This window comes from Pseudophryne corroboree, chromosome 1 (genome assembly GCF_028390025.1).
Source record: "Pseudophryne corroboree isolate aPseCor3 chromosome 1, aPseCor3.hap2, whole genome shotgun sequence".
In the NCBI taxonomy this organism is placed as follows: Eukaryota; Metazoa; Chordata; class Amphibia; order Anura; family Myobatrachidae; genus Pseudophryne; species Pseudophryne corroboree.
The window spans coordinates 984,172,607-984,195,727 of record NC_086444.1 but is presented as its reverse complement, the minus strand read 5'-3'; the positions used below and the strand labels follow the sequence as shown (position 1 = coordinate 984,195,727).

Genomic DNA, 23,121 nt, shown 5'->3' with positions numbered 1-23,121 from the left:
CTGCCCAGTAACAGTGCCAGGGGCGCGCCAGATCGCGGTTAACAGTGGCCAAAGAGACCCCTTACCTCCCCTTGTACCTGTGGCCACGCAATCCTGGAGGGCAGCGGCGGGTGTGTGTGACTAACAAGGAGGACACCGGAGCCTCTGCTGTAGTAACCCGGCAACCAGGGCGCAGGAGTATACAGCGCTGCTGGGGGAGTGATGGAGCTGCAGCTGAGTATGTCTTCTGACATTAAAAGCTGCAGCCCTTGAAGTCTTGATAGTTTTCTTTTCTTATTTTCTTCAATATAAGCTAAAATATGGGCTGCACAGGCAGCCCCCTGTTGATTGCCTGCTTACTGCATGGCACCAACTAACAAACTGAGCTCCTGTGCATGGAGGCGGGGTTATAGAGGAGGCGGCGCTGTGCATCTTGGGAACAGTCAAAGCTTTGAGCCTGTTGGTGCCTCGGATCAAGATCCTACTCTACACACCGATGTTAATCCTTGTGGAGCCCAGTGTACCCTGCAGCAGAAACTATGTTTAGCTTTCATGTGGCAGCAGGTAAAGAAACCTAGTCGACATTTTAAACTTTGTTTTACTAGAGTCAGAGCAACACTCGTTTATAGCAATGATTCTTTATAACAGGGTCAACAAACTAACGTGCAGGAGAAAAGATGGCGGCGCTAGAATAACATGGAGCCAAATCAGAGCATTATAGTAGTAGCAGCATCCAGGGGCATTGCTATAAAAATACCTGGGATCAGCTTGGCTCTGGGTCTAGCACTGGGGGAGGATATGGCAACATGGCTCTGGCCTCAACCGTCCATGCTCAACATCATATGCCAAATTGTGCAGTCATAGAAAAAGGTAGGGACAGGACCCCCCACCCCCATACCACCATTGTTGCACACTGGCATTTCAGGGAAATAAGAGTCTGCAATCCCGTGGCCTGAATTTCTTCTTGTGGCCCTGACAGCAGCACAACATATTTCATTTCATTCAACTCCAACATTTAAATAGGTAGGCAAGACAGAAGTAGGAGATTGGAGCCTTGGATATAGCAGAGTAATAATGCAGGTCTCCAAGCAAACGTGTGTGGGAAGTCTGTGGTGTTAAATATAGCTCAATATAAATCAAAGTAAAAATAACCTATTTGTGTATGAAAAAACTAATTCTCTAACTCCATACTGGAAATTATGTGGCTTTGGTATTTGGAATAGAAAATGGGTAAACGTAAGAAAAAATATATATATTTTTGCACTAACCTTTGCTGATGTATGAATCCATATTGCTGGGTTAAGTAGAATGTGGTCACACAACTGTTTTAGTAAGGGGACCCCATTATGCAAAGTGCTCAGGTATTTGGAAAATGCTAGGCTCAGCTCTAGGACCGTGTTGGTAACATGCGATTTGGAAGACTGTATACAGACCAAGGGAGAAAATAAAAAAAAAAAAGCTTTTAGTTTTTTTAAGGTTATGAATTCCATTGAATAAGTTGCATCACATTCATTCACAGAACTTCTCTTTTTCAAAAAGATAATAGTGTTTTTTATTTAGTGCAGGTCAGCTTGATTGGAGAGAAACTGGATTTTTTTTATTTTATTTTTTTCAGTCTGGAAAATACAAAAATACATCCCTTGTAGGCTGCAAACTGGAAAAAGATGGAGGTCACATGGGGAGGGTGTATGTTTGGCTGGCTGTCGGGATCCCGGCGCCCAGCATACCAACGCCAGAGACCCCGACCACCGGAATGTCGGCAGCGGGGCGAGCGCAATAGAGCCCCTTGCGGGCACGGTGGAGCGCTATGCTATTTATTCTCCCTCCAGGGGTGTCGTGAACACTCCAAGAGGCAGAAGAGTTGTCGGGATCCCAACAGCCAGTATATCGAGTGCCACCCCATGGGGAGAACCCTCACAGTTGCTATATAAGATAGGTAATGGTTTCGGTTAGAAATCCCTTAAAGATAAACATGTTCAGGATCAATGTTTTTTTTTACGCAATTTTTAATAGATTTCTTTTTACAGAGACGTGCCTACTAGTGAGAGTTACTCTTATGTTTTTATTCCCACCTTGTATACATGATACTTAGCATGAGTCCAGTGCCCACTAATTCAATGGCCACTTGTCAGCTAAAATTAACTTATCAAGTAAAATAAAACCAGTGTGGAGGAGATGCATGAAGAGTGCAATTAAGATTTTGTTATTCTAACTGCAATTAAAAAAGAGAGAGTGTTAAAATTTAATTCACAACTCTGATAACGTCTCCAAGAGAACATTTTTAATTCAGTAATACAAACACTGTAAAATAAACAGGTCTGGAATTAGATCAGCCAACAACGTAGTAGTGTAAGGATGCACATTGCACAAATCTCTGCAGTGTGTGTTTTTGTTTTTCTTTAATGAAAAAAGTACAGTGATAATTAATTACAGAACATCTGGGATAAAATGTGCAATGCAAATACAGGTTGAGTATCCCTTATCCAAATATTCCGAAATACGGAATATTCCGAAATACGGACTTTTTTGAGTGAGAGTGAGATAGTGAAACCTTTGTTTTTTGATGGCTCAATGTACACAAATTTTGTTTAATACACAAAGTTATTAAAAATATTGTATTAAATGACCTTCAGGCTGTGTGTATAAGGTATATATGAAACATAAATGAATTGTGTGAATGTAGACACACTTTGTTTAATGCACAAAGTTATAAAAAATATTGGCTAAAATGACCTTCAGGCTGTGTGTATAAGGTGTATATGTAACATAAATGCATTCTGTGCTTAGATTTAGGTCCCATCACCATGATATCTCATTATGGTATGCAATTATTCCAAAATACGGAAAAATCCCATATCCAAAATAACTCTGGTCCCAAGCATTTTGGATAAGGGAGACTCAACCTACAATCAATAACTGACAAAATAATCAACATCATAGACAGATGTGAAGCCTTCCTCCACACATCATGTCCAGCACACTTACCTTCTCTAGACTATACCCTATTACAAGGAAGCCCTTTGAGGAGAGCATCTGTTCTTGCATAGCGAGAGAGTTTTTCAGCAACTCCAAAATGAAGGCCAAAAGAGTGGAACTTAAGAAGGACAAAAGAAAAGTTATTAGACCAAAAAAAAAAATTCCTTTCATCACAAAAGTACTGCAGAACACAACACTGATTAGCAGATGACTTTAGTAATTTAGGTATCATGGAAATTCTATACCCAATTCAAAAAAAAATCCCACAATCCAAAAAATAGGATTTTAATACCTACCGGTAAATCCTTTTCTCCTAGTCCGTAGAGGATGCTGGGGACTCCAAAAGGACCATGGGGTATAGACAGGATCCGCAGGAGACATGGGCACACTAAGACTTTGAATGGGTGTGAACTGGCTCCTCCCTCTATGCCCCTCCTCCAGACCTCAGTTATAGGAACTGTGCCCAGGGAGACTGACATTTCGAGGAAAATAATTTTTGTTACACTAAGGGTGAGATACATACCAGCTCACACCACAACTGGGTTAGCAGGAATACCAGATAACAGTATGAACGAAAAACAGCAACAAGCTGAAAATAACCGATACACAACCTTCGTGTAACCGAAAACAACTACAACTAACAACACAACTGCAAGTAACAGTCCGCCCTGGGATGGGCGCCCAGCATCCTCTACGGACTAGGAGAAAAGGATTTACCGGTAGGTATTAAAATCCTATTTTCTCTTACGTCCTAGAGGATGCTGGGGACTCCAAAAGGACCATGGGGTCTATACCAAAACTCCAGACCGGACGGTAGAGTGTGGACGACTCTACAGCACCGATTGAGCAAACATGAGGTCCTCATCAGCCAGGGTATCAAACTTGTAGAACTTAGCAAAAGTGTTTGAACCCGACCACTTAGCTGCTCAGCAAAGTTGAAGTGCCGAGACCCCTCGGGCAGCCGCCCAAGATGAGACCACCTTCCTGGTAGAATGGGCCTTCACTAACTTCGGCAACGGCAATCCAGCCGTAGAATGAGCGTGCTGAATCGTATCACAAATCCAGCGTGCAAGAGTCTGCTTGGAAGCAGGATTTTTAATCTTGTTGGAAGCATACAGGACAAACAGCCTCCGTTTTCCTAACAAGAGCTGTTTTGGCGAAATAAATTTTCAAAGCTCTTACGACATCGAGAGATTTTGGCACCGTCACGGCATCCGTAGCCACAGGCACCACAATAGGTTTATTTATGTGAAACGAAGAAACCACCTTCGGCAGAAATTGTTAACGAGTTCTCAATTCCGCTCTATCCACATGGAAAATCTTGTGAGACAAAGCCGCCAATTCCGACACCCGCCTGGCGGACGCCAAGGCCAAAAGCATGACCACTTTCCAAGTGAGAAATTTCAACTCAACCTTTCGCAAAGGGTCAAACCAGTGAGACATAAGAAATTGCAACACCACAGGTGGCACAAACGGAGGATGGATATGCAGCACTCCCTTCACGAAAGTCTGAACTTCAGGAAGGACGGCCAATTCTTTCTGAAAGAAAATAGATAAAGCCGAAATCTGCACTTTAATGGAACCCAATTTCAGGCCTGCATCCACGCCTGCCTGCAAAAAATGGAGGAAACGACCCAGCTGAAACTCCTCCGTAGGAGCTTTCTTGGCTTCACACCACAACACATATTTTCTCCAAATACGGTGATAATGCTTCGCCGTGACCTCCTTTCTAGCCTTAAGGAAAGTGGGGATGACTTCCCTGGGAATACCCTTTCGAGCTAGGATTTGGCGTTCAACGTCCACGCCGTCAAACGCAGCCGCGGTAAGTCCTGAAATACGCATGGCTCCTGCAGTAACAGGTCCTCTCTGAGAGGAAGCGGCAAAGGATCTTCTATGAGCAATTCCTGAAGATCCGGATACCAGGCCCTCCATAGCCAATCTGGAACGACGAGTACTGCCGAAACCCTTGTTCATCTTATGATCCTCAACACCTTTGGAATGAGAGGAAGTGGAGGGAACACATATACCGACTGAAACATCCACGGAGTTACCAGGGCATCCACTGCAGTGCCTTGGGGGTCCCTTGACCTGGAACAATACCTCGGAAGCATCTTGTTGAGGCGAGACGCCATCATGTCTATCAGAGGAAGTCCCCAGCGCCCTGTCACTTTTGCAAATACCTCTTGATGAAGAGCCCACTCTCTGGGATGAAGATCGTGTCTGCTGAGGAAGTCTGCTTACCAGTTGTCCACGCCCGGAAGGAAGACTGCTGACAGAGCGCTCACGTGCTTTTCCGCCCAGCGGAGAACTCTTGTGGCCTCCGCCATCGCCGCTCTGCTCTTTGTTCCGCCTTGGCGGTTTACGTACGCCACCGCTGTTACGTTGTCCGACTGAATCAGGACAGGTAGACCTCGAAGGTGGTGTTCCGCTTGCAGAAGGCCGTTGTAAATGGCTCTTAACTCCAGAAAGTTTATGTGGAGACAAGTTTCCTGGCTTGACCATTTTCCCTGGAAACTTCTTCCTTGTGTGACTGCTCCCCAGCCTCGGAGACTTGCATCCGTGGTCAGCAGGACCCAATCCTGGATCCCGAACCTTCGTCCCTCTAAAAGGTGAGAACTTTGCAGCCACCACAGGAGAGAAATTCTGGTCCTGGAAGATAGACTTATTCTCCGGTGCATGTGCAGGTGAGACCCGGACCATTTGTCCAGCAGATCCCACTGAAACACCCGGGCATGAAACCTGCCAAACGGAATGGCTTCGTAAGCCGCAACTATCTTCCCTAGCACTCGAGTGTATTGATGAATCGACACTCTTGCCGGTTTCAGAATCTTTGCAGTTACGTGTCCAGGATCATGCCCAAGAAAGGCAGCCGAGTTGTCGGAATCAACTGAGACTTTGGCAAATTTAGAATCCGGAGAGATCCACATTTCTTAGCAACTGCTCCTTCGATCTCGCCTTTATCAGGAGATCGTCCAAGTACGGGATAATTGTGACACCCTGCTTGCGTAGGCGTACCATCATTTCCGCTATCACTTTGGTGAAGACCCTCGGGGGCCGTGGAAAGCCCAAACGGCAACGTCTGAAATTGGTAATGATAATCCTGCACCGCAAATCTTAGGAAAGCTTGATGTGGAGGATTGATCGGGACGTGTAAGTAGGCATCTTTTATGTCGACTGACGCCATAAAATCCCCCCCTTCTAGACTGGAGATCACTGCTCGAAGAGATTCCTTCTTGAACTTGAAAGTTTCATAATGCAGATTGAGGGATTTTAGGTTCAGGATCGGTCTGACCGAGCCGTCCGGCTTTGGCACGACAAAGAGGCTCGAATAAAACCTTTCTCCCAGTTGGGACGGGGGTACCGGGACAATGACACTCTGTTGACACAGCTTTTGTATCGCAGCACTCACTACTTCCCTTTCTGGGATAGAAACTGGCAAGGCTGATTTGAAAAATCGGTGGGGGGGCACCTCCTGAAACTCCAGTTTGTACCCTTGGGACACTATGTCTAACACCCAAGGATCTAGGCCCGAGTGAAACCAGACCTGACTGAAGAGTCTGAGACGCGCCCCCACCGGCACGGACTCCCGTAGGGGAGCCCCAGCGTCATGCGGTGGACTTGGCAGAGGCCGGGGAGGACTTTTGTTCCTGGGAGCCTGACACAGCAGGCGACCTTTTTCCCCTCCCTCTACCTTTTGATGCAAGGAAGGACGAGCCTCTTCCTTTTTTGTATTTAGTAGGCCGAAAGGACTGCATCTGATAATGGGGTGCCTTTTTCTGTTGTGCTGGAACATAAGGAAGAAAAGATGACTTACCCGCTGTAGCGGTAGACACCAGGTCAGAGAGGCAGTCACCAAACAAGACACTACCTTTATAAGGGAGAGCTTCCATAGCTTTCTTGGAGTCGGCATCAGCATTCCATTGATGAATCCACAGCGCTCTCCTGGCCGAGACTGCCATGACATTGGCCCTTGATCCCAAGAGACCAATATCCCTTGCCGCATCCTTTAGGTAAGCTGCAGCGTCCCTGATATAACAGAGTCAAAAGAATGTTATCCCTATCCAGGGTATCCATGTCAGATGCCAAATTATCAGCCCACTTAGCAATAGCCACGGCAGGTCTGAGGAGTGCACCCGTAGTGACATAAATGGCCTTTAATGATGTTTCCTGCTTACGATCCGCAGGATCCTTGAGGGCAGCAGTGTCGGGAGACGGAAGCGCCACCTTCTTGGACAGCCGGGACAGAGCCTTGTCCACATTGGGAGATGACTCCCACTTTTCCCTGTTGTCAGAGGGGAAAGGATATGCCATAAAAATTCTCTTGGGAATCTGCCACCTTTTATCAGGCGATTCCCAAGCCTTTTCACAAGGAGCGTTCAGTTCATGAGAGGGGGGAAACGTCACCTCAGGCTTCTTTCCTTTATACAAACAAACCCTTGTATCAGGAACAGCAGGTACTTCAGAAATATGTAAAACATCTTTAATAGCCACAATCATGTACTGAATACTCTTAACCAATTTTGGATGTAAACTGGCCTCACTATAGTCGACACTGGAGTCCGTGTCGGTATCCGTATCAGCTATTTGGGTAAATGAACGCTTTTGTGACCCTGAGGGTCCCTGTACCTGGGACAAGGCGTTCTCCATGGATTTTCTCCACGTTTGTATCTGAGAATCAGATTTATCCAGCCTTTTAGACAATAACGCCACATTTGCATTCAATGTACTCAACATATTCACCCAATCAGCAGTCGGCGCTGCCGACAGAGTCACTCCCAAATCCTTCTCTGCGCCCACAGTAACATCCTCCGGGGAGGAGCACTCAGCCTCAGACATGTCGACATACAATACCGACACACACACTCTCACACTGACTATAGGGGACAGACCCACAGGGAAGCCTGTTCGAGAAACACAGAGGGAGTATGCCAGCTCACACCCCAGCGCCCATACACTACTGAAAAATAATATATGAGGAGTGCGCGGTTATAATTAGCACCAAATTACTGTGACCCCCCCCCCCCCCCCGTTTTGCTCCCTTTACTTGATAAGGAGAGTGGAAGTCCGGGCCAGCGTCTCTGCAAGTCTGTGAAAAGAGAAAATGGCGCTGGTAAGCTGTGAGGGCTAAGCCACGGCCCCACCTCGGCGCACTGTAGTCCCGCTCAATTTCAAATATTTATACTGGCGGGGGCTAATATTTAGTGCCTAGGCACTTATAATGTGTGTGTCTGCCAGTTATATAGCCTCAGTAACATGCTGCCCAGGGCGCCCGCCCTGCACCCTGTGAGTGCCGTTGGAAGTATGTGTGGGAGCATGGGGCGCAGCGCGACCGCTGCGCTGTACCTCGTTACTGAAGTCTTCCGCCGTCACTGAAGCCTTCTTTCTTCTATATACTCACCTGGCTTCTTTCTTCTGGCTTCTGTGAGGGGGTTGACGGCGCGGCTCCGGGAACAAGCAGCTAGGCGCACCAAGTGATCGAACCCTCTGGAGCTAATGGTGTCCAGTAGCCAAAGAAGCAGAGCCTTTAACTCAGAAGAAGTAGGTCTGACTTCTCTCCCCTCACTCCCATGAAGCAGGGAGCCTGTAGCCAGCAGTGCTCCCTGAAAATAAAAAACCTAACAGAAAGTCTTTTCAGAGAAACTCAGGAGAGCTCCCCTAGTGTGTGTCCAGTCTATCTGGGCACAGAATCTAACTGAGGTCTGGAGGAGGGGCATAGAGGGAGGAGCCAGTTCACACCCATTCAAAGTCTTATAGTGTGCCCATGTCTCCTGCGGATCCAGTCTATACCCCATGGTCCTTTTGGAGTCCCCAGCATCCTCTAGGACGTAAGCGAAATATACTGGTATGTTAACGGTCTCCCAACTAAAAAAATGTAGCATAGTGTAAATGTGTGTGGGGCAGGGACTGATGTTAATGACCAAATATTCTCTGTAAAAGCGCTACAGAATGTGTGCGTGCGATATAAATAAAATTATAATAAATAAATAAAAACTAGTTCTTCGACTTTCCAATTATTTCTCTTATGCAGGGATGGTCTGTTGGAAGAATAAATAATTTGTAAGCAGATAGGACATCACTATTTATTCCACTGACAAATATATATACATACATACATACATACATACATATACACACACACACACACACACATATACCCACACACATATACATCTATATTACACTTGAATATGATATTATGAACAATAAACATAAGAAATTTCTCAGAGATAAGAGTGATTACGTAAATGGTAAAGTACGGAATTGGTCAAATTTTGCTAGAAAATCTGACACTGCCAGTAGCGTTAAGGACTTTAACGATGGAAGAAGCCATTTTAAATCGGACTGGCGAACCTCTAACTATGGCCAAAGAAAAATGTCAGTTGTAGAATCCCCGTATGAAGGAAGGTGGGAAGAATATCCCACAAAAACCTATAGAAAGGGATTTAAATCCCAATATATTGGAAGAAGAGGTAGATTTCCCTCATATGGAGAAGGACGGGGTGAACGAATGTCTTATTCATCAAATCGCTATGCACCCCTAAGATCACCATCTCCGCCTCCTAGACAGGGCTATTTTTTAGAAGAACGCAAAGAGAAACGTCATTTTTTCAGGCCCAAAAAGGAAGAACAACACATAATGATAAACACCCCCCAAGGTACCAAAAGAGGATATCAAGAGGAAGAAGAAGAGGAAAGAGAGGTGTCACTTCCTAAAAAATCCTGTTCCCAAACTCTCGTATAAACCTAAGGAGAAACCAATAGTTTCTCTACCTTCAAAATTTAATCCTGTCGAATCTAGAGGTAATTATCTGGAAATTTTTTATGAGTCAGTAAGAGATCATTTCAGGGATATGAAGGTTTATGATAAGAAATATAATCATAACCTGAACACTCAAGAAATCAAAGCTATTAAAGAGATTAAGAAGGATCAGAATCTCATCATTAAAGCAACCGATAAAGGGGGATCTGTTGTCCTACAGGATCGTCAATCATACACAGATGAGGCTTACAGAATTTTAAATGATTCAACAACTTATAAGAAGTTGGATCATAATCCTCTAGCAGAGTTTCAGGAATCACTGCAAAAGCTACTTTATAGAGCCAATGGTTCTAATCTTATCTGTAAAGAGGAATTCGATTATTTAAATACTGAACAGCCAACTATACCTGTGTTCTATCAATTACCTAAAGTCCATAAAGATTGGGACCACCCCCCTGGACGTCCAATTATTGGGGGAGTAGATTCCCTCACGGCTAATGTTTCTCATTATGTTGACATTAAATTGCAACCGTATGTGAAAAAAACTAAGTCTTATCTCAAGGTTTCAGCTAGTATTCTAAGGTTAGTTGATGATTATGTCTGGACTGAGGATGACTGCTGGATTACAGTTGACGCACAGGCGATATACTCCTCGATTCATCATGAAGATGGGATTAAAGCGGTTAAAGATGTATTGGGTAGAGACTCTACAAATTCTCTAGAAGAAATTACTTTCATTCTAGCCTGTATCAGGTTTATTTTAGAACATAACTTTTTTGAATTTGAAGGTTCGTCTTTCCTTCAAAAACAAGGTACTGCCATGGGTATGAAATTTGCACCTTCATATGCCAATATTTTTTTGAGTGAATGGGAGGAGAAATACATTTACGGTACAGTTTATGAAAGTAAATATATAAAACTGTATCGTAGATATATAGATGACCTCCTATTTATTTGGCAAGGTGATGATCTTAGTGTCAATGACTTTATTACGCATCTTAATAAGAATAATGTGAATTTGAAATTCACATATAAAACTCATAAAACTATGATTGAATATTTGGATTTAGAATTGGAGGGCTCCCAGTCCGGTAAGGTTTCTACAAAAACACACTTTAAGGAAGTGGACGCTAATAGCTATATACCGGTATCTAGCTGCCACCATCCAGCATGGAAAGGAGGAGTGCCATATTCGCATTTTGGTAAGAATCAGGAGAAACTGCAGTGAGATGTCCGATTACTGGACGCAGACTGAGGTTCTGAAAGGTAGATTTGTTGAACGGAATTATAACCAGAGTCCATTGAAGAATCCAGAGTAAAAGAATCACTACGTAATAGGAATGAACTCATGCAGGAGAAACCGGTCACGGTTAGTGGTCCCCAATCTTCAAGTAGACCGTTTATCACACAGTATTGTCGTGATGCGGGTCTAATTAGAAAGATTATGGAAAAGCACTGGGGTCTTCTTTTGAAAGACCTGATATTGGGACCTAGTTTACCCAAAAGACCTAACATGGTTTATAGAAAAGCCAGTAATTTAAAGAACTGATTGGCACCCAGTCAGTTGAAACCCTTAAAAATATCAGATACATCTGCCAGAATACAGTTAGGGAATCAAGGTGGTTGCTTTTCATGTCAACATTGTATATGTTGTAAATTTATGTCTAGATGCCAATTTCAACATAAGATGGATAGAGGTAACAATTATGAATTAAAAGACAGTGACTTGTACTACAGAATATGTAATCTACAAAATTGATTGTGGATGCGGACTGTCCTATAAAGGGAAAACGCAGAGACAAGTTAAAATTAGGATCCAGGAGCATTTGCGGAATATAAAGAATGGAATTATTTCACACAATCTCCCTAGACATTTTAAGGAAGTCCATAATTCTGATGTTAAAGGATTACGTTTTACCGTTTTAGAATTGATCAAACCTCACAGTAGAGGGGGCAGTAGAGATTTGGCACTATCCCGTCAAGAAACGTTTTGGATTTATTCCCTCAATACTCTGTCCCCTAGGGGACTAAATGAGGGGCTCGATATAGTGTCTTTCCTTTTATTCCAAATTAAAATCATGGGTTTATTGATTGATTCCTTTATTGAATAATATAAAAATAATATAAAAGTAATTTGTTCAGTTATATATATATATATATATATATATATATATATATATATATATATTAGTATCATGTATGTGCATAACACTATGTAAAGAAAAAGCACTGGTATGGTCACCTAACTATGACTATGTGAACTAATTTATTTTTCATTAATATAATTTATCTTAATACGATCATTTAATTATGGCTAATAAAATTTATATTAATTGATTTAATTATAATAGTCCATTTAATTAATAACATTAATTCACCTAAAAGGGTATAATTATGGCTAGGTAAACAAATTTATTTTAATCATTTCAATTATCTATAGTTCATCTTATCATCAAGGGGCAATTTAGAAAACCCAAAGCACAACCACACAAATTACAATATACCTATTTCTCTAACGTCCTAGTGGATGCTGGGGACTCAGTCAGGACCATGGGGATTAGCGGCTCCGCAGGAGACAGGGCACAAAAATAAAGCTTTAGGATCAGGTGGTGTGCACTGGCTCCTCCCCCTATGACCCTCCTCCAAGCCTCAGTTAGGTTTTTGTGCCCGTCCGAGCAGGGTGCAATCTAGGTGGCTCTCCTAAAGAGCTGCTTAGAAAAAGTTTTTAGGTTTTTTATTTTCAGTGAGTCCTGCTGGCAACAGGCTCACTGCATCGAGGGACTTAGGGGAGAGAAGTGAACTCACCTGCGTGCAGGATGGATTGGCTTCTTAGGCTACTGGACACCATTAGCTCCAGAGGGATCGAACACAGGCCCAGCCATGGAGTCCGGTCCCGGAGCCGCGCCGCCGACCCCCTTACAGATGCCGAAAAGCGAAGAGGTCCAGAAACCGGCGGCAGAAGACTTTTCAGTCTTCATGAGGTAGCGCACAGCACTGCAGCTGTGCGCCATTGTTGTCACACACTTCACACCAGCGGTCACGGAGTGCCCTGGGCAGCAATGAGAATACCTTGTTCTGGCTAAAAAATACATCACATATAGCCCTTGGGGCTATATGGATGTATTTAACCCCTGCCAGGTCTCACAAACTCCGGAGAAGAGCCCGCCGAAATAGGGGGCGGGGCCTATCTCCTCAGCACACAGCGCCATTTTCCTGCTCAGCTCCGCTGCGAGGAAGGCTCCCAGGACTCTCCCCTGCACTGCACTACAGAAACAGGGTAAAAAAAGAGAGGGGGGGGGCACTTTTTTTTGGCGTTTTTGATATATATTAAGCTGCTATAAGGGAGACAACACTTCTATAGGGTTGTTCCTATATATTTATAGCGCTTGGGTGTGTGCTGGCAAACTCTCCCTCTGTCTCCCCAAAGGGCTAGTGGGGTCCTGTCTTCGATAAGAGCATTCCCTGTGTGTCTGCTGTGTGTCGGTACGTGTGTGTCGACATGTATGAGGACGATGTTGGTGTGGAGGCGGAGCAATTGCCGGTAATGATGATGTCACCCCCTAGGGAGTCGACACCGGAATGGATGGCTTTATTTATGGAATTACGTGATAATGTCAGCACATTACAAAAATCAGTTGACGACATGAGACGGCCGGCAAACCAGTTAGTACCTGTACAGGCGTCTCAGACACCGTCAGGGGCTGTAAAACGCCCTTTACCTCAGTCGGTCGACACAGACCCAGACACGGACACCGAATCTAGTGTCGACGGTGAAGAAACAAACGTATTTTCCAGTAGGGCCACACGTTATATGATCACGGCAATGAAGGAGGCTTTACATATCTCTGATACTGCATGTACCACAAAAAGGGGTATTATGTGGGGTCTGAAAAAACTACCTGTAGTTTTTCCTGAATCAGACGAATTGAATGAAGTGTGTGATGAAGCGTGGGTTAACCCCGATAGAAAACTGCTAATTTCAAAGAAGTTATTGGCATTATATCCTTTCCCGACAGAGGTTAGGGCGCGCTGGGAAACACCCCCTAGGGTGGATAAGGCGCTCGCACGCTTATCAAAACAAGTGGCGTTACCGTCTCCTGAAACGGCCGCCCTCAAGGATCCAGCAGATAGGAGGCTGGAAACTACCCTGAAAAGTATATACACTCATACTGGTGTTATACTGCGACCAGCTATCGCCTCTGCATGGATGTGCAGTGCTGGGGTGGTTTGGTCGGATTCCCTGACTGAAAATATTGATACCCTGGATAGGGACAGTATTTTACTGACTATAGAGCATTTAAAGGATGCATTTCTATATATGCGAGATGCACAGAGGGATATTTGCACTCTGGCATCGAGAGTAAATGCGATGTCCATATCTGCCAGAAGAAGTTTATGGACGCGACAATGGTCAGGTGATGCGGATTCCAAACGGCATATGGAAGTATTGCCGTATAAGGGGGAGGAATTATTTGGGGTCGGTCTATCGGATTTGGTGGCCACGGCAACAGCCGGGAAATCCAACTTTTTACCTCAGGTCCCCTCCCAACAGAAAAAGACACCGTCTTTTCAGCCGCAGTCCTTTCGTTCCTATAGGAACAAGCGGGCGAAAGGACAGTCATATTTGCCCCGAGGCAAAGGAAAGGGTAAGAGAGTGCACCAAGCAGCTTCTTCCCAGGAGCAGAAGCCCCCCCCGGCTTCTGCAAAGCCCTCAGCATGACGTTGGGGCTTTACAAGCGGACTCAGGGGCGGTGGGGGGTCGACTCAAGAATTTCAGCGCACAGTGGGCTCACTCACAGGTGGACCCCTGGATCCTGCAGATAATATCTCAGGGTTACAGGTTGGAATTCGAGAAGTCTCCCCCTCGCCAGTTCCTAAAGTCTGCTCTGCCAACGTCTCCCTCAGACAGGGCGACGGTATTGGAAGCCATTCACAAGCTGTATTCTCAGCAGGTGATAGTCAAGGTACCCCTCCTACAACAGGGAAAGGGGTATTATTCCACACTATTTGTGGTACCGAAGCCGGACGGCTCGGTAAGACCTATTCTAAATCTGAAATCTTTGAACCTGTACATACAAAAATTCAAGTTCAAGATGGAGTCACTCAGAGCAGTGATAGCGAATCTGGAAGAAGGGGACTTTATGGTGTCCCTGGACATCAAGGATGCTTACCTGCATGTCCCAATTTGCCCTTCACATCAAGGGTACCTCAGGTTCGTGGTGCAAAACTGTCATTATCAGTTTCAGACGCTGCCGTTTGGATTGTCCACGGCACCTCGGGTCTTTACCAAGGTAATGGCCGAAATGATGTTTCTTCTACGAAGAAAAGGCGTATTAATTATCCCTTACTTGGACGATCTCCTGATAAGGGCAAGGTCCAGGGAACAGCTGGGGGACGTAGTAGCACTAACCCAAATAGTGCTGCAACAGCACGGGTGGATTCTGAATTTTCCAAAATCTCAATTGACCCCGACGACACGTCTGCTGTTCCTGGGAATGATTCTGGACACGGTTCAGAAAAAGGTGTTTCTTCCGGAGGAGAAAGCCAAGGAGTTATCCGAACTTGTCAGGAACCTCCTAAAACCAGGGAAAGTGTCTGTGCATCAATGCACAAGAGTCCTGGGAAAGATGGTGGCTTCTTACGAAGCGATTCCATTCGGCAGATTCCACGCACGAACTTTTCAGTGGGATCTGCTGGACAAATGGTCCGGATCGCATCTGCAGATGCATCAGCGGATAACCTTGTCGCCACGGACAAGGGTGTCTCTTCTGTGGTGGTTGCAGAGGACTCATCTGTTAGAGGGCCGCAGATTCGGCATACAGGACTGGGTCCTGGTGACCACGGATGCCAGTCTGAGAGGCTGGGGAGCGGTCACACAGGGAAGAAACTTCCAGGGAGTATGGTCAAACCTGGAGATGTCTCTTCACATAAATATACTGGAGCTAAGAGCGATTTACAATGCTCTAAGCCTGGCAAAACCCCTGCTTCAGGGTCAGCCGGTGTTGATCCAGTCGGACAACATCACGGCAGTCGCCCACGTAAACAGACAGGGCGGCACAAGAAGCAGGAGAGCAATGGCAGAAGCTGCAAGGATTCTTCGCTGGGCGGAAGATCATGTGATAGCACTGTCAGCAGTGTTCATTCCGGGAGTGGACAACTGGGAAGCAGACTTCCTCAGCAGACACGATCTACACCCGGGAGAGTGGGGACTTCATCCAGAAGTCTTCCACATGATTGTGAACCGTTGGGAAAAACCAAAAGGTGGACATGATGGCGTCTCACCTCAACAAAAAACTGGACAGGTATTGCGCCAGGTCAAGAGACCCTCAGGCAATAGCTGTGGACGCTCTGGTAACGCCGTGGGTGTTCCAGTCAGTGTATGTGTTTCCTCCTCTGCCTCTCATACCAAAAGTACTGAGAATTATACGGCAAAGGGGAGTAAGAACGATACTCGTGGCTCCGGATTGGCCAAGAAGAACTTGGTACCCGTAACTTCAGGAGATGCTCACGGAAGATCCGTGGCCTCTACCTCTAAGACGGGACCTGCTTCAGCAGGGACCGTGTCTATTCCAAGACTTACCGCGGCTGCGTTTGACGGCATGGCGGTTGAACGCCGAATTCTAAGGGAAAAAGGCATTCCGGAAGAGGTCATTCCTACACTGGTAAAAGCCAGGAAGGAGGTGACTGCACAACATTATCACCGCATTTGGAGAAAATATGTTGCGTGGTGTGAGGCCAGGAAGGCCCCCACGGAGGAATTTCAATTGGGTCGATTCCTACATTTCCTGCAAACAGGATTGTCTATGGGCCTCAAGTTGGGGTCCATTAAGGTTCAAATTTCGGCCCTGTCGATTTTCTTCCAGAAAAAACTGGCTTCAGTTCCTGAAGTCCAGACTTTTGTAAAAGGAGTACTACATATACAGCCCCCGGTTGTGCCCCCAGTGGCTCCGTGGGACCTTAATGTAGTTTTGGATTTTCTCAAATCCCATTGGTTTGAGCCACTCAAATCGGCGGATTTGAAATATCTTACATGGAAAGTAACCATGCTACTGGCCCTGGCTTCAGCCAGGAGTGTGTCAGAATTGGCGGCTTTATCGTATAAAAGCCCATATCTGATTTTCCATTCGGACAGGGCAGAACTGCGGACGCGTCCTCATTTTCTGCCTAAGGTGGTGTCAGCGTTTCACCTGAACCAGCCTATTGTGGTGCCTGCGGCTACTAGCGATTTGGAGGATTCCAAGTTGCTGGACGTTGTCAGGGCATTGAAAATATATATTTCAAGGACGGCTGGAGTCAGAAAATCTGACTCGCTGTTTATACTGTATGCACCCAACAAGCTGGGTGCTCCTGCTTCTAAGCAGACGATTGCTCGTTGGATTTGTAGCACAATTCAACTTGCACATTCTGTGGCAGGCCTGCCACAGCCTAAATCTGTCAAGGCCCATTCCACAAGGAAGGTGGGCTCATCCTGGGCGGCTGCCCGAGGGGTCTCGGCATTACAACTCTGCCGAGCAGCTACGTGGTCGGGAGAGAACACGTTTGTAAAATTCTACAAATTTGATACCCTGTCTAAAGAGGACCTGGAGTTCTCTCATTCGGTGCTGCAGAGTCATCCGCACTCTCCCGCCCGTTTGGGAGCTTTGGTATAATCCCCATGGTCCTGACGGAGTCCCCAGCATCCACTAGGACGTTAGAGAAAATAAGATTTTACTTACCGATAAATCTATTTCTCGTAGTCCGTAGTGGATGCTGGGCGCCCATCCCAAGTGCGGATTGTCTGCAATACTTGTACATAGGTATTGTTACAAAGAAATCGGGTTGTTATTGTTGTGAGCCGTCTGTTCAGAGGCTCCTACGTTGTCATACTGTTAACTGGGTTCAGATCACAAGTTATACGGTGTGATTGGTGTGGCTGGTATGAGTCTTACCCGGGATTCAAAATCCTTCCTTATTGTGTACGCTCGTCCGGGCACAGTATCCTAACTGAGGCTTGGAGGAGGGTCATAGGGGGAGGAGCCAGTGCACACCACCTGATCCTAAAGCTGTATTTTTGTGCCCCGTCTCCTGCGGAGCCGCTAATCTCCATGGTCCTGACGGAGTCCCCAGCATCCACTACGGACTACGAGAAATAGATTTATCGGTAAGTAAAATCTTATTTTTTGTGTGTTGTTTGCCAAGCTAGGACGTTGATGCTACATTGATTGAAGAAAACCTTCCCATTGGATTTACGTATATAATAAATGGGTAAAACATGGTAGTGCAAAGGAAGTGATTATTTTAGCAATAAAATATTTAAACATTCAGTGGGGGTAGCTTATTATCCGCGATATCGCAGTTTCGCAATAAATTATCGCAAATACGATAATTCGGTATCCTATTAGCAGCGATAATTTATTGCCGTTAAGTCCCCAAAGGGTTTATCGCAGATTTCTTTTCACCATCTCATAGCTACGTGTAAGTAGTGCAAAATCCTTATTTTACGCTAATGTTGTCAGGATTTGGTTCAAACCCCCCCCCCCCCCCCCCACCTCCTCCCAATGACTAATTAGGCAGTTAAAACTTTTTAATTGGCTAGTAACATTTTTGGGGTCAAGAAATGCAAAGTGATGGAAATTGGTGTGCATGGTATGGTGCTTTATGAGTGGGACAAGTGTTTTTAGACTTGCAGGTGGGAGTAATCAGTCTGTTCCCCACCAATTAGTTATATTATGTCCACTAATAAGACCTCTATAATGTTTTCCAAGGTTAATTTAGCATTTTGGGGGGGTACAGGCACATTTCCCCACTTTTTCCTATGCTTTTTTTCGGCTACAATTATCGTGCAAATGCCAATAGGTGCGATAAACAGGAGCGCGTAGGCTGCGATAACTCAATTTTTGGGGGGAGATGGGCGTGATAACATTAGCCATGATTACGGATCACATTATAGCGAATAGGATACACACACACACCCCACCCCACCCCTGTATGTCTGTCTGTGCCATCTTTTTTTTTTTTTTTGCCAGGCACAATTGGTTCTATTTTCTAACATTAAACTATGATTATTAACCCAATAACCAGGTTGCCATCAGCATGGGGCTAGTTTCTCATAGTAGGACATATTGCATGCAATCTTTGCCGCTCTTTGGACAAACTATGCGCTGCGTTAATCTGTGGGATGCAAAATAGGAAAACGCAGAAAACCCGTCTTGCTTACAAAATTTATCCCACAGTGAGACAAGAACTACTACAAATGAACTAACGCCTTTACGATATATTAACTCACCAGACAGTGGTGTCAATGTGATCAGACCCGTATTGCTTATAGTCCAGCTGCGCAAAGAGAGGAAAGAGAACCTGCACTCCTCCAATGGAATGCATAGCACTTTGAATGGAGTGGGTTAAAACAGCTTTCACGTCCTTAAAAATAAATATAAAAATAGGAGGTTAAAATGTTGTCTCTTTAGGGAACAGAAAGTCTGAGACTGTACAGGAAGTTATTAGTTTCATGACAAATGCTAATTAACCACATCTCGTTGTCTATAATCACATTTACAATATGAGGTGTTGATAAAAATGCATAGCAATCATTTAAGTAAAGTCATTTGAGAAAAAAACATACACAGTATATATGCATATTTTCCCTGCTTTTCTACATGGGATTAACATGTTTTAGAAAAGCATCTGAAAATCAGCAGTGTAAATAATAGGATTTTAATTACGTACCGGTAAATCCTTTTCTTTGTAGTCCGTAGAGGATGGGGTCCACATTAGTACCATGGGGTATAGACGGGTCCACTAGGAGCCATTGGCACTTTAAGAGTTTGAGAGTGTGGGCTGGCTCCTCCCTCTTTACCCCTCCTACCAGACCCAGTCTAGAAACTGTGCCCGAGGAGACGGACATCTTCGAGAGCAGGATTACACAGATAGTGGCGAGATTCACACCAGCTCACACACAAGGAAACCCAAGCTAACTAGCTTGAAACATCAGCAACGGCTGAACAAGATTACTTACCAAGTAACAAGACAGTACTTACCCAGAACTAAGCAGTACTGAACAAAATAATCACTGCAGGACAACGAAGCGATGGGCGGGCACCCAGCATCCACTATGAACTACGAGAAAAGGATTTACCAATCGGTAATTAAAATCCTATTTTCTCTAACGTCCTAGAGGATGCTGGGGTCCACATTAGTACCATGGGGATGTACTAAAGCTCCCAGAACAAGAGGGAGCGCGCGGAGGCTCCTGCAGAACCAATTGACCAAACTCTAGGTCCTCAGAGGCCAAAGTATCGAACTTGTAGAACTTTGCGAACGTGTTCGACCCCGACCAAGTAGTTGCTCGGCAGAGTTGCAATGCAGAGACACCTAAGGCAGCCGATCATTAAGAACCCACATTACGAGTAGAGTGGGCCTTAACAGGCGTAGGACATGGTAAGCCTGCCATAGAATACGTATGCTGGATAGTGAACCTGATCCAGCGAGAGATCGTTTGCTTAGAAGCAGGACACCCAATTTTCTTGGGATCATACAGGACAAACAGAGTCCTACTTTCTGTGACGAGCAGTCCTCCTCACATAGATTTTGAACCCTTAAAACATCTAAGGACTTTGCTGAAATTGAGGAGTCAGTCGCAACTGGCACCACAATATGTTTTTTGATATGAACCTGTAGAGGTTCAAACCAGTCCGACTGGAGGAACTGCAACACCACGTTAAGATCCCAGGGCGCCGTAGGCGGTACAAAAGGGAGGTTGGATGTGCAGAACTCCCTTCAAAAAAGTCTGAACCTCAGGGAGGGCAGCCAACTGTTTCTGGAAGAAAATGGATAGAGCTGAAATCTGGACCTTTATGAATCCTAACCTCAGGCCCATATACTCACCTGCTTGCAGGAAGAGGAGAAAACGTCCCAGTTGAAACTCCACAATAGGAAACTTCTTGGACTCACACAAAGACATTTTTTCCAAATACGATGGTCATTTTTAGACGTTACCCCTTTCCTAGCCTGTATCAGGGTAGGAATGACCTTGTTCGGAATGCCCTTCCGAGCTAGTATCTGGCGCTCAACCTCCATGCCGTCAAACGTAGTTGTGGTAAGTCCTGATTGGCGAACGGCCCCTGCTGCAGCTGGTCCTCCCGAAGTGGAAGAGGCCTCAACTCTTAGCAGTAGATCCAGAAGATCCGCGTACCAAGCCCTTCTTGGCCAGTCCGGAGCAATGAGGATTGCCTGAACTACTATTCTCTTTATGAGTTTGAGAACTCTTGGAATGAGTGGAAGTGGAAGAAAAACGTACACAGACTGGAACACCCACGGAATCACTAGGGTGTCCACCGACCTGAAACAACACCGCCGAAGCTTCTTGTTGAGACGAGAGGCCATCATGACGATTTGGGGTACATCCCAAAGATCGGTTACCTCCTTGAACACCTCCGGATGGAGATCGTGTCTGCTGAGGAAGTCCTTTTCACAGTTGTCTACTCCTGGAATGAAGATTACAGACAGCGCCAATGCGCGTTTTTCTGTCCAGAGGATGATTATTGTTACCTCTGACATTGAAGCTCTGCTCTTCGTTCCGCCTTATCGTTTTATGTAAGCCACTGTCGTTACGTTGTCCGACTGTACTTGAACAGCCCGATTTCTCAGAAGATGGGCCGCTTGGAGAAAACCGTTGTATACGGCTCTTAGTTCCAGAATGTTCATCAGCAGGCCAGCTTCCAGACTTGACCCATCTTCCTTGGAAGGTATCCCCTTGAGTGACTGCGCCCCAGCCCCGGAGACTTGCATCCGTGGTTAGAAGGATCCAGTCCTGAATCCCGAACCTGCGGCCCTCCTGAAGGTGAGGTACTGTAATTGCAGCCACCAGAGAAGTGAAATCCTGGACTTTGGCGACAGACGTATTCTCTGGTGCATGTGTAGATGGGATCCCGACCACTTGTCCAGGAGATCCAGTTGGAAGGACCGAGCGTGAAACCTCCCATACTGCAGAGCCTTGTAAGAGGCCACCATCTTCCGCAGAAGACGAATGCACTGATGAACCGACACCCGGGCTGGCTTCAGGACATCCCGGACCATTGATTGCATCAACAACGCTTTTTCCTCTGGAAGAAACACCCTCTGCACCTCCGTGCCGAGGATCATTCCCAGGAAGGACAACCTCCTTGTTGGTTCCAAATGCGATTTTGGGATATTCAGGATCCAACCATGTTCCTTGAGAAGCTGGGCCGTGAGAGCTATTGACTGAAACAGCTTCTCCTTGGACGATGCCTTTATCAGCAGATCATCCAGATACGGAATTATGTTCACCCCTTGTATGCAGAGGAGAACCATCATTTTTGCCATCACCTTGGTGAAAACCCTTGGTGCTGTGGAGAGGCCGAATGGTAGGCCTGGAACTGAAAATGACAGTCCAACAGAGCGAATCGGAGATAAGCCTGATGCGGCAGCCAAATCGGAATGTGGAGGTACGCATCCTTGATATCAAGGGATACCAGGAATTCCCCCTCTTCCAGACCTGATATCACTGCCCTTAGAGACTCCATTTTGAACTCAGAAAGGGGTTTAGTGATTTTATGTTCAGAATGGGCCTGACCAAACCATCCGGTTTCGGTACCACGAAAAGGTTCGAATAGTAACCTGTGTTCTGCATTTGAGTAGGGACTGGCACAATGATCTGTGCCCCCACCAACTTCTGGATGGCTCCCTGTAGGGTAGCCCTGTCTGCTGGCAAAGCTGGCAAGCCCGATGTGAAGAACAGATGAGGAGGGATATCTTGAAATTCCAGCCGGTTCCCCTGGGACACAAAATCTAGTACCCAGGGGTCCAGGCCGGACGACACACAGACGTGACTGAAATGTCTGAGTCTCGCCCACACCGGCCCTACCTCCAGGCTGCGCTGTCCAACGTCATGCGGAGGACTTTGGCGCACCTGAAGCAGGCTTCTGTTCCTGAGAACCTGCCGCAGCAGGATTCTTGGATTTTGGTCGGCCCCCCTCTAAAGAAGGTGTTGGCCGGTTTGGTCTTTCTTGGTCTAGAAACCCGAAAGGACTGAGATGCAGGTGAAGAAAAAGTTTTAGGGAAGAAAATGGGACTTACCTGCTGCAGCCGTGGAGATCCACGCATACAATGCTTCCCCAAAGAGAGCCTGACCTCTGTAGGGTAGGGTCTCCACACCTCTCCTGGATTCCACGACGGACATGGAAGAAAATCCTGCAGCCCTTGAACCCAGGTCTTTCATGGATTCCACCATAAAACCTGCAGAATCCTGAATGTTACGGAGAAACAATTCAATGTCACTCTTATCTAACGTATCCAAATCCATAAGTAACGTGCCTGACCACGTTACTATAGCTTTGGAAATCCATGCACAGGCAATAGTAGGTCAGAGTATCGCCCCTGAAGCAGTGTATATGGATTTCAGGGTGTAT

At 45.7% G+C, this 23,121-nt stretch overlaps 1 protein-coding gene across 2 annotated transcripts in view; it reads right to left on the bottom strand.

Moving 5' to 3' along the window:
- LRBA (LPS responsive beige-like anchor protein) overlaps nucleotides 1–23,121 on the bottom strand; it is a 1,108,277-nt gene that overhangs the window by 926,473 nt on the left and 158,683 nt on the right. For both annotated transcript variants that reach the window (XM_063920568.1, XM_063920569.1), the window contains exons 10-12: nucleotides 18,981–19,114; nucleotides 2,965–3,073; nucleotides 1,248–1,400 (exon numbers count right to left, since the gene is read on the bottom strand). In XM_063920568.1, the coding sequence (XP_063776638.1) occupies nucleotides 1,248–1,400; nucleotides 2,965–3,073; nucleotides 18,981–19,114 (396 nt within the window). The remainder of the gene's footprint in view (nucleotides 1–1,247; nucleotides 1,401–2,964; nucleotides 3,074–18,980; nucleotides 19,115–23,121) is intronic.